Here is a 13,072-nt window from a genome sequence, read left to right as displayed (position 1 = left end):
TAAAGAAGAAATGAAGAAAATACTACATTTAAAAAACTGGGATTGCATTTTGATGGTAAAGGTATTGATGGCCAAGAATATCAAGTGCTAGTGTTGAAGAGTGAATGAGGAGAAGTTAAGTTAGAAGCGCTAGGTCTACCAAACGGAAAAGCAGATACTGTGGTTAAAGGAATATCAGATGTTCTTGATGAATGCAATTTATGGGATAGTATAAAGATGATTATTGCGGACACTACTAATGTGAACACTGGAAGAAGGAATGGGATTGTAATTATATTACAAAGTCTGTTTACTCAAAATAAACTGGAAATAACACAATTCATTGGTTGTCAACACCATGTTCTTAAGCGAGTGCTTCGCGTTGTGATGGATGATGAATTTGGAGGAAACAACACATTAACCAATACCGAATATCCATTTTTCCTGGAGCTTGTAAAGAACTACAAGCACCTTAAGATTAATTTTGAGACTGGTGAAGAAGAAATAACAGAAACAGCTGGATGGTGTAATGATATGAAATTTCTATTTCATTTAACTGGAGTTTTCCGGATTTTGAAGCAACTGGAAGATTTCCTAAAGTGACATTTCAGAAAATACCGAAATTTAGTAATTCAATATGGAATTCGCGAGCAATACTAGCTCTTCTGACTTTTATTTTTCTACCAGAAAGAAGAGACTACTTGAAATTTCTAGATTCATCTCCTACAAATGGGGAGACCATAGGTTTACTGACCGAATCTACAGTGTGGGTGATTATCAGAAATTATGTAGCAGCTTGCGGGTTCATGAAAAATCATTAAACTGTGTGAAAAAGTTTTGGAATCAACAGCCATCGAGACCAAGAATTCCCAGAACAAATCGATGTGCAGAACGAGCTATCAAGTGTCTCCTAAATTTTAGTGACGTCTGTAAAATGAAGGATAAACTTAAACATAGATTTGTTTCGTATAACAAAATATAATAATTGTCCATTATGCTATAATTATGCTATTCGTACTTGTAGAATTGATATGTAAGATTGCAATTTTCAACTTATTTAAATGTTTTATCTTATGCAATAACAATAAATAATAAATATACAATACAATAAATAATGTAGAATGAATATTATATAGAATAAACTATACAATATAAATCCAAAATAACTATAAACTATATATGCTAAATGCTCCCTCGTAGTGGAATGGTTAGCACGCTCGCTTCTGGTGCGCAGGATCCCGGGTTCGATTCCCGGTGGGAGCACAGTGGTTCCGATCCCACGTTAAACTGTAGGCCCTGTCCTTAGCATGTCATAATCTCATGGAAGGCAATGGAAAACCACCATCGGCTCACTTGCCCAGAAACCTTTGGATCGAGGATCTGCCTTCGGGTAGAACACCAAATCACCATCATCACAATATACGCGTATATTCTGAAATCATTTTTTTGGGGGGGATGACTTTCTTCGACAACAAAATCGAATTAATGCCTTGTTCGTTAGTTTTGAACAAAAGTTTCTAGATTTGTGACACAGCAAGTCATAACCTAATATATATATATATATATATATATATATATATATATATATATATATATATATATATATATATATATATATATAATGGTCAGATGTAATAACATCCACCGCTTTAAGTAGCATAAATCCAGAGAGATAGTTTCGAATTAACATTTAATTTATCAGGGCAACCGCAAATAGACCATCCAAACGAAATCAAGACTAAACTCTTGTTAAATTGCATCTACATAATAAATAATCACACCACAATATCTGATTATTCTCGGTGATTGTGTCACTTCTTTTGGAAGATTAAATGAACGATTGTGGCAATATATTGTGGTATATACACATTTGACACAATTTCTATAGCGCGTATAAAACAAGAAAGTAAATAATGTCCATCTATCACAAACCATGGAAGCCACAAATGAGTTGTCAGGACAATGCCATATCAATTGTATTTAAACAACAAGTACGACAAATCCGGCTTTAGCAGTGCTAACACTATCATTCAAAGAACTATAAATAAATTTACATCTATTCTATGAAAATGAAACTGATCTTTGCAATCATATCGTGGGAAAACGGCTGAATGGATTGAAATGATATCTAACCAACTTCAAAAGGAAAGGATATTCTCAGTTTGGCCTGTATGGTGTATGCTTGTATGTAATATGTACGTACGCGATTATCTTATGAACCATTGGAAATATTTCAATGTGATTCTCACTAATCGAACAAGCTATTCCCAACGAAGGGTTATACATATAAAAATTGAAATAAAATGATAATTAATTAAGTACAATTTTAAATAAAAATAAAGAGGTTACGGTGGCTCAGTGGTAGACCGTTCACCTCTTGTGTGTGGGATACTTGGTTCGATTCCAGCTCGCGCCAAGTGAGTTTTGTGGTGGAGGTACACCGGGTGCGTGGGTTTTCTCGCGGTTCTCTCGTTTCCTCTCTTTCTTCATTTCACCATTTCATTCATTTCTCCTCATTTCATGGTGATGATGCGTAGCGGTATCATGAGACTTAAACTTCTTTACCCCCTAGCCGGCATAACTGTGAGACGTAAAACCTAAAGATTTCATTTTATTTCAAATAAAAATAAAATATTTCCTGTACCGCATGATCAAAAGAAAACTATCCTAAATGTGCTGAACCCAGAAATTTACCAAAAATAAGGCGGGTGGCATACTTCAATGGGGAAATCAAAAATTTCCAGTTTAAGCATTGGTCATTGAAGTATAAAAATGTAACAGAGAGCGATAAGCAGTTTGTTGAAATGGATCCAGTAATCCAACAATAGTTTTTTTACCTCTACCCTCATCCCTATACCAGATTCTGAAATCTACTGTCATTCTCGGTTTCAATACTGAGATATAGATAGCACAAGAACGGACAGACATAATGAGAAATGAAAGTTTTTAAAGTATAAATTAGGGATGGGCAAAAACGGTTTTCATAAAAACCGGAAACCGGTTTCTAGAAAAACCGAAACCCGAAAAGGACATTTCGGTTTTCTCCAAAACCGGTTCGGTTTTTCACCGAAACCCTTTTCAGTTTTCTCACCGAGTCCGGTTCTGTTTTTTCGATTTTCTCGAAAAACGGTTCGGTTTTTTTACAGAAACCGGTTTCAGTTTTCCCAAAACACCGGTTCGGTTTTCACCAAACACAAAACTATTTCTGTGGAAACGGAATCGGTTTCCGGAAAGCAACGAAACACTATTCTGTCCAGGAATAGAACCAATTTTGGAAAAACTGAAACCGATTTCGATGAAAAACAACTAGTTTTGAAGAAACCCGAAACGAGATTCAGTAAAAAACCGAATCGGTTTTGGAGAAAATCGATAATCGGTGTCTGAGAAAATCGATAATAAGTTACGGTGAAAACCGGCTTTTTGAACAAAATGTTAAAAAAATCCAGTTTCGGGTTTCCTAGAAACAGAAAACAGAAAACCGTTTTTTTTGTTTTTTTTTTTGTGCCCATCACTAGTATAAATACAGCGTCTCAAGAATAGTATTAAGCTCCAGCCCTTCCTCGCTATTCAAACACCAAGTGCTAGGTATCTATGATATCCTGTTTCAGCGCTAATTGCAATAGAGTTAAACCATCTTACAAAGCGAGAATCGGTGTTTTCATATGAATTGAATGTTTCAAAAAAAGGTACATATACATCCCAATCCCTGTATTCTAATCGGAAACAATGGGGATCTAAAGTCTGTTCCAGGCAACCTGATAGGATACTCCATACCTCCCACTACGTACCACTGCAAAAGGGGAAAGCTAGTCGTTGATCTTCACAGGGAGGGAAGCTTTTCTAATAAACAGAGTCGTGTAAACTCTAAATTCGTAAGTCAATTCGTTCGGACCTGATGTTGAGAAAGCACTGCTGTTCCTTTTAGCTATCAACCCCGAGTAACAAACAATTAATGTCTTTTAAGTTTTGTCTTATTGACAAATACCGCATATTATTTATGTTTTAAAGTTTACCCTACTGTAAACATTTTATTGTCTTAACAAATATCGAAAACATTAAAATCAATATGAGCTCAATCTCCCAATTTTGTGTAAATGTGGAAGTTGATCTCTAATACGAATACAAGAACGGGAACTGCGGGGTTTCGAAAATAAAATGTTGATAAAAATATTTGGAGCAAAAGAGGCAAATATTCAGGTAAATTAAAACGCTATACAACCTTTTATTTCACAACAACTATAGGTCACCGAGTATTATAGAAATAGTAAAGTTAATACGTAGGCCTATACGATAAGCATGACATTTGCTTGTATGGGAAATACGCATAAGTCACCAAGTCCTCTTCTAAAAGCCTAGGAGGAGCTGGGCGAAAGAGAAGGCTTCCGGACAATGTAAAGCAGGATATTTGAAGGATGGTTGATAAGAGACATGGTACATTGACTTTTCTCAGGTTAAAATCTAATGGAAAAGTTTGTTTCTGCTACGATGAGCCTTTGAGCTCTTTAAGCCAAAGTGTTCGTTGTTTTTGTATAATTGAACGAACTCGTATTTATCGTTACTCTTTCTTTCTTATAAATAATCAACTCTTGTTACATTAGACTATCCTACTCGTCTGGGGCCGCGGTGGCTCAGTGGTAGAGTTTTCACCTGTGGTGCATGGAGCCCCTGGTTCGATCCCAGTTCGCACGAAATGAACTTTGTGGTGGACAAACACCGTGTGCGTGGGTTTCCTCGGGATTTCCCGTTTCCTCCCACTTTCTTTATTCCACTATTTTATTCATTTCTCATCATCACCGTCTCCTTTGGCCTAGCCGACATAACCGTGGAACGCAAAACTTACGAAGATTTCATTTTCGAATTTCGATTTCATATTATTATGAAATCATTGTATCAATAAGAAAATACAAATTCTATTACCAACCCTGCCATCCCTTGCCATTCCAACATTGTCACAAGCCCGGCTGCCGAAAAGAAGAAAAATACACAATTCAACTGTTCATTAAAATTTCCATTATAATAACTCGTGTTACCTCACTAATGCAGGCAAATATAATTGTTTTAAAATACGTAGTGTTATTATGAAGGTTGTAATTTAATATTTAGAAATATTTAGATACACCCTATACCTCCGTGTGCGGGGGCTGATGGTGGAAGACGGAACACCAACATTCACCTGTACTTGAGCGTGGGAAAAAACTTCTTTTTCTCATCAGCTTATGTGAAACAGATTATAGTAGTTTCCCTTTTAACGTTCAGTCTCCAGACTTTGTAAGGCTATCGTTGTTCCACTATTTCAAGCTCTACTAACTAGAATTCGTTTATTTATTTTTTTAGGAAATTGTTGGTACGCGGGAAGACTTTGAGTATTATGATGGTGGAATCGCGTTCGGGTTATAAGGGAGTCAAATATTACTATCATAAGAAGATACAAGCAATTATAGCACAATTACAAGGTACTTTCCATTCTCACTAGGAAGTTCAAGAAGATTGACCGACTCTTTTCCTTATTAATGTCACCCGTACACCCGACGTTCAAGGAAAAAGCTGGTTTTGATTCTGTACAAACTTTATGTTCTTTACAATTTATTTATCCCGAAGAAAATTATAGAGCAGTCAGTCTCATTAGTAATGTCTCAAACATTTAGTACTCTTTGTAAACAAATATTTCTTAACTATAGAAAATATTCATACTGTACATGATTGCATCATTTGGTATTCACTTTTCTCTTCGTTATAAAATTACTAGCTGTAATCCACATGGGGAGACGGGACAGGAGAGACTTGTAGAAAGTATGTACGTAAGTTCTCTCTTTCCTATTAAGATATTAACTTCAATTGAAATATCATGATAAAAATGTCCAATGTCACCCATCTCCAGCCTCACAACTAAACCCCTTTCCCCACATCAATGGGGCTGAACTTGGGCTTAAGAGGAATCAGGAGGGTCACTATTAAACTCAGAAACCCCTAAACCTATGAGTCATACAGTAATGTCTGCCGTTTTTAATTATTTTCAAATGTTACCCTCTTTCATCTCTGTTCTCTTAATCCATGTTGATAATACAATAAGAAAAATATAAGCCAGGAAATGATCCATTTACGTATCAAAACTCATCAAATTCGATGTAGTGTTGTAGATGGTCAAACATTATGGCATTTCATTTTTATTTATATAAAAAATCTCTTCTCCCCCATTCCGCTCAAAACGGAAATTTTCAAAACCGCTGAGAATTGTTTCCTCTTATTTTTACTGAGAAGTTAAATTTTACTGAGAAGTTTATTTTTACTTAGAAGTTTTACTAATATTTATATTCATCTTCCTCTTGACGAGCTCATGAGACACTAAAATTTTTCACATAAATTTCGACCCCGTTCCTCTTTAGGATATGCATTTTCATTAAAGCAACATGATAAATGTGCAGGTGAAGGTAGTTAATAATTGTATCCAAAAATGAATTTCAAACGGGTCAGCTGTTTTCCCGTGCCTCAGTCACCAATAATATATTTTTCTCTTCTATAGATTACATTCCTATTTCTCTATGTTCCACATTCTCCTCCTAGGCTTGTGTTTTGGTTTCTCGTTCTTCAGAATGGAATGTGTCAAAATACTTTTAAATGTAACTTCGAGTCAGTTAATACCACTAATGATATACTCATTTGTAAAAATCTTGGGAGAGATGGCACCACCCCGTTTCACAGTTTTTGTATAGTTTAACGGATGGAGATTTACAATTGCTTTGTCATACACATTATCTATAAAATTTACTTAATAGTTGACACCATTGAACTTAAAAGCGTTAACAGTCCTAAAAATGGACCTCTGGTCCCTTGCGGTACAGTTCCGCACGGCTCAGAATTTTTAGCACGGGCTGAGCTCGACCCATGACTTAATAATGTGAGGCCCGAACCGAGTCTGAAATATGTTTTAGCCTTTAGGCCTGAGCCCGGCCCGAACTCGTGTGATAATCAAATGAACCCAAAATCAGCTCGAATTACAGAAACTTAATAATTAACGTAAAATTGTATTTTTATTTACAACAATTAGAGGTTAAATTTTGCAGTTGTGCTTTAAAATTTCTCCAGAAAGAATGGACCAATATATATTGTTGTACAGTATATTTACAAAGTTAGACCCGAAAAGGCCCGAGAAATATGGTAGTATATTTGAAAATTTACGGCTCGAGCCCGTGTCGAGTGGTGTCATTATCTCCGCCACTGATTGCAAGTAATCAAGATGAAAAGACATAAATCTAGTAAATTTGAATAGCAATAATCTGAAAGTTAAAAGAATACTTATACGTTAGAAGAATAACTAACAAGTTTGTAAATTTTCCGAGAAGTATTGAATGATAACCTACTTTTTGTCTCTTTTTAGGAAAGATTATCGACTGAAAATGACTTCTAAATAGTCTATAAGATTATTGAAGTTGTTAATTTAATACACTAATACTTTATACATTTATCTTTAAAAATCTTACCTATACCACGCTGTAGCCTCATGGCTACGATGTTCACCTGGCTCGAGTACAATACATCAAATGCAAACCCAACTAGGAGTTTTCGGGGTTCCCAATATAACAGTGAAGGTTACTACATTCATAACTTTGATGTTGTACAAAGAAGTATAAAAAGTATATAATATTATAAAAATCTTACCTGTATCGTTCAAGATCCACCTTATTTCCTACTAATACTAAAGGAGCTTCATACGAGCTGACGTTTCTCAAATGTTGGCCTATTGCTTCCAAGTAGCGTTGTGCTATTTCGAAACTATCTCTTCTTGTCACACTGTAAACAACAAGATATCCATCTGCCCATTTTAGATACCTTTCTGGATCTCTGCCTTCCTGCAAAATAAGATGAAATATAATGATAATGCAATATATATCTTAATTAATGTAGCTTAATTAATGTAGCTTAATTAATGTAACCAATGTTGGCCGGTGATTCCTGACACCGAAATAAGTAAAGAAGGTACAAAGATTACATAGCATATTGGGCATATTGGCTGAGTTCGCGAGGACCGAAAGCCTTGAAACAGTGAGTTTGAAGCAGTGGATATCGCCATGCAGAAAGACTCAAACCAAACATAGTTCTTCAGTTATACCACAGGAGATGTTCAACGTGTCCCTTAAGTGTTCAAGGACCGTATTGAAGATACGGTAATGACAAATAGTTGACAGGTGTTATGGAGACGCTATTCCAAGTTGTTGGCATCATTGACAGAAGTAACATATGCCACACTTTTAATGTGTCTCCGCAGATAAAAGTCTAGCCGGAGAGTGGGCCGGCCAATGCACTGGACCGCCACGCCAATCCAACGTCTTTGTAGGCCTCGGAGATTGTTGCTTAACCATTGAAGGACATTCACAATGAAGTGTGAGGGATCCACATCATGGATGCTCCGCATGTTGCGGCGAGTTCCTAGGGGAACATTTTCCAGTAATTGTGGAAGTGTATTCTGCAGGGAAGTCAAATACCAATACAATCCATTCTCTCTTCGGGGCCAATAAGTTAAGCAAGAAAGTATAACACCATATATTGAGTTCAAATTGGTGTTGATGATGAGTGACAACCGTACAATGAAAATGCGCATTTAACTACGTGTGTGTGTTATGCATGTTGACGATATCATATCCAGAGCCCTGCACGGGCCGGGCGCGCCCGGTTCGGCCCGACCCGTTTCAAGTAATATCGAACTGGACCGGGCCCTAACCGGGCCGGGCACATTTCGGGCCGAGCCGGGCCGGCCCGGCTCGGCCCGATACTCTGAAAGACGGTCCGGAAACTAATGTTGTCAGCCTATTTGTTTTTTTTTAATGTCCTCCACTACCTCTATTTTTGCCGTGTTTGTACGGTCTTACTGTCAGCCTATGTTAATCGTAATGTGTTTGGGAAACTGACTCTTTATTCAAGACTGTGATGTACTGGTAATACTATTACTATTACTACTTCTACTACTACTATTACTACTTCTACTATTACTACTACGACCACTTCTAATACTACTACAAGTGCTACGACTTCGCGTCAGAGTTGACATGTCTGGTGGTACCGAATTTACCTTCTAAGTACAGAATAAAATTGAGAAATGCTAGTTATTATGGCCGGTCTGCGTAGAATGTGAACCGATGCTTGATCTACGAGGGAGAATAGTGGCTCAATAGAAAAAACACTCACATCTGGTGCTAGAGGTCGTCGGATCAATCCCTGCTCATGCTATGTGAGCTTTGATGTGGACAAACATCGTGTGCATGGGAGTTTCTGGGGTGGTCCCGCTTCCTCCCACTGTTTTCTTTCCACCAATTCATCCCATCATCATCCATTCAGCCTGAGCCGTAGTTACCTAAAGAACGTATAATAAAGTCAAGTACTTGACCTAGTAAGTAGAATTTGGTACGCTACCATTGGACCACGGAAAGCAAAACCATGAACTGGCGTGCTCATAAGATCAGTGCAATTTGTAGTAATGTTCAATTAGCAAGGCAAATATCGAATGGTGTTACATGTTCATGTATTGTTTATAGTATGATGCTACAAATATAACAAAATATAATGATAAAATAAATCACCAAATCGCCAGGGTGGATTAGGTGTTCCTGGAACGGTGGCTCAGTGGTTGAGCGTTCACCTCTGGTGTATGGGGTCCCTGGTTTGATCCGAGCTCTCGCCAAGTGAACTTTGTGGTGGACAAACACCGTGTGGGGGGTTCGCGGCGTTCTCCTGTTTCCTTCCACTTTATTTACTCCACTATTTCATTTATTTCTCACCATCGTCTCCTTTAGGCTAGTTGGCATAACTTGGAACCACCTACCAAGAAGAATAAACTAATGGATTGGGAAGATAGACATTCAGTCTCTGGTGAATTTGATGATGAAGTAGACATCTACCTCAACATGTCATCATGTGTAAGAGAACTAGATATACTGCAGTGGTGGAAGCAACAAGAACAAACATTACCAAAATTGTGTAAATTAACGCGTCAGTATCTCGTCATCCCTGCTTCTAGTGCATCTACTGAAAGAGATTTTAGTACTCAGAAACGGAGAAATGCTCTAAAGCCTGGAACTGTTGAATCTGTTTCCGTGCTATTCGATGCGTACAAGGACATACATTAAAGCGATGTTCATTTTGCACTATTGGTTTCTTAGGAAACCTTATATTTTCATTTTCTTAATATCAACTATCCCTTCTATTATAAGTTATGTTAAGAGGCATTTTTGATAGCTGATATCTATACATTTTTCATTCAGGGGACTTTTGAGGTATTTTTTGATCAACAATGATATGTGTGGATTTTGTTTTGATTTACTGCCTCGCATTCCGTCATATAGCTCTGTTATTTACTTGTTACGCACCGTTCCAGGAACACTTCATCGATCCTGGGGTCTGGGTGATTTATTTGATCATTGTTTTTTGTTATTATTATTGTAGCATCGAATTATAAAGAATACAGGAGCATGTAATATGATTTGGAATCTGCCGTGCTAATTGAACATTACTACAAATTGCGCTAATCTTATGAACACGCCAGTTCATGGTTTCGGTCTCCGTGGTCTAATGGTAGCGGAACAAATTCTAATTAGTAGGTCAAGGACTTGACTTTCTCATATGTTCTTTAGGAAATTATGGCTCAAGACGTATGGATGATGATGGATGAATTGGTGGAATGAAGACAGTGGACGAAAACGGGCTAATCCAAAAACTCCCACGATCACGATGTTTGTCCACCACAAAGCTCACATAACACGAGGAGAGATCGATCCGACGACCTCCAGCACCAGATGTGAATGCATTCTACTGGCCAGACTACGCAGACTGGCCATAATAACTAGTATTTCTTCGATTTTTTCTGTACTTAGATTATAAAGTATGTACCACCAGACATGTCAACTCTGACGCTCGTAGCAGTTGTAGTAGTAGTAGAAGTAGTAGTAGTAGTAGTAGTAATAATAATAATAATAATAATAATAATAATAATAATAATAATAATAGCAGTAGCAGTAGTAGTAGTAATAAGAGTAGTAGAAGTACAGTACTTTACAGTCTTGAATAAAGAGTTAATTTCCCAAACACCAGTGGCGGCGGTTGGACGTTAAAAGTGAGGGGGCAAGACATGATCTGAATATTTGTATATAAATGTTAGTTTTCCTGGTTGTTTCTAACATTTTGTTTGACGAAAGGTTGTATAACTAATAGGATACTATATTTTCAGTTAAAATACCGTATATCGTATATAATAGTTAATTAAGTAAATTGAGAAGAACAACGCAAGTAGATACTAGCCCTTTGTATTCTTAAACAACGAAAGTGTAAGAAGAGATTTGATTCCTTGCTCATTAACATCTTAAAATTATGTCTGGAAAATTGTGTGATCAGATTATTTAATAAATTTGCAAAACAAATAAATAGAAAGGATAATATTAATCATAGTAATGAATAATGATGCTTGTTTTGCAAAAGTTATATTGAAACTGAGGATTAATGAAAAACTTAATATTTAATTCCACACATGCTATTAAATGTATGTTATTACTCTTAGAAGATGAAAGGCAGTAAATACCACAAGCATATGCTACGACATTTAAAGAAATATTTGCTTTTGCAACTTCTTGAAATATGTTCGTTGCCATTAGGTGCAGATTTCACTTTCTTGGAACACATCAAAACACAACAATACTTAGAATCAATCCACACTTCAGTTATACAAAATAAACTTAAAACCTAGAATTATGTTCAATTTACTAAATTTTATTGTACACTCGTACATCCTTAAACACAACACTTCACTCGTATATTACACTACAAAACAATGGAAAAGGTAGAAGTTGTTTCTTATCACGCTCTTTTTAATCGATATTCCTTATTTTTGAAAGAAGAAAAGACATTTTAGGAACTGTCAATTTTTGTGCAATTAAAGAATAACTTGTGAAATAGGCCCTACTTTTTTGCATAATGTTCTTTCGATTAGCTTCAAAGCGGCTCACTAACATATCGAGCCCTTGTAAGAAGAAATGAAAGTATGCTGAAATTGTGCTCCAATAGGTTATTTTTTGGGGTTATTTTCTGTGGCGATTAAAACGCAATTACCGTAGCTTTCTTTACTCCACGGGAAGACAACCAATACGTATTCACGCAACAGCAAATATTATATGGCAGCATTTTTTCCTATTAATCAGTAACACATACAAAATCGTTACATTTCCAAATGAAACTATATACATTAATTGGTTACTTCAAAAAAGTGCGGGGGCAACTGCCCCCCTTTGCCCCCCTAATTGCCGCCCATGCCAAACACATTACGATTAACACAGGCTGCCAACATTAGTTTCCGATCCGTCTTTCACAGTGTTCGGGCCGAGTCGGCCCGATTTGTGCTCGGCCCGTTTCGGCCCGATTTGTGCTCAGCCCGTTTCGGCCCGATTTGTGCCCGGCCCGGCTAGAGCCCGGCTCGAGATTCGGGCCGGGCCGGGTCGAGCCGGGCACAGAATTTAGATCCATTCGGGCCGGGCCGGGCCGTCTTCGGGCCTGGGTTTGCAGGGCTCTGATCATATCTTCGTTAACTTCGTCAGTGAATGGTAGTGATGCCTGAAACAGCATGATACAGTAGTGTGTTGAATGAACCACTGGCAGAATGCTCACGTAATTAGAAATCAGCTTGTGTCATTTCTTTTAATCTTTGCAGGTGGCATGAGTAGAAGGCATTTTCATGTAAGGCACGCCACACAGTCATGTGATTAATATCCGTTTCACGGCTAAGTTACCTTGTATTTGTAACAGATCTTTGTCCACAGCTTCTCACACATGTTCGTCCTAATAGGTGTTTGCACACGAAGGGGTTGACCAGCATTCACATGGACAAGTAGTACGGTCCTTGTTTCACACACGCGCCGATAAATTGTTACAAATATTCTGTACGATGGCATCTGTTACCAAATCGCTCCTGATAGAGTCGTGCTGCTTCACGCCCATTCCCATCTGCACGACCTTACATGAATACCTTGTCGGTCTTTTCGCTGTTTGAATAACGCACCATGCTTTAGTCGAGAATAGACACTAGTCTTATTCAAAACTCACAACATATAGTACACTG

General features: G+C 37.3%; 1 protein-coding gene across 1 annotated transcript in view; it reads right to left on the bottom strand.

Annotated features, from left to right (window-relative positions):
* Positions 1-13,072, bottom strand: part of LOC145665793 (ras-like protein family member 12) — a 493,554-nt gene that overhangs the window by 75,756 nt on the left and 404,726 nt on the right. The window contains exon 4 of the mRNA XM_081732911.1: positions 7,636-7,826. Within this exon, the coding sequence (XP_081589037.1) occupies positions 7,636-7,826 (191 nt within the window). The remainder of the gene's footprint in view (positions 1-7,635; positions 7,827-13,072) is intronic.

Source organism: Thermobia domestica, chromosome 12, assembly GCF_964235325.1.
Source record: "Thermobia domestica chromosome 12, izTheDome1.hap1.1, whole genome shotgun sequence".
Lineage (NCBI taxonomy): Eukaryota > Metazoa > Arthropoda > Insecta > Zygentoma > Lepismatidae > Thermobia > Thermobia domestica.
Note: the sequence above shows the minus strand (reverse complement) of the source record. Positions and strands in the feature narration are given on the sequence as shown.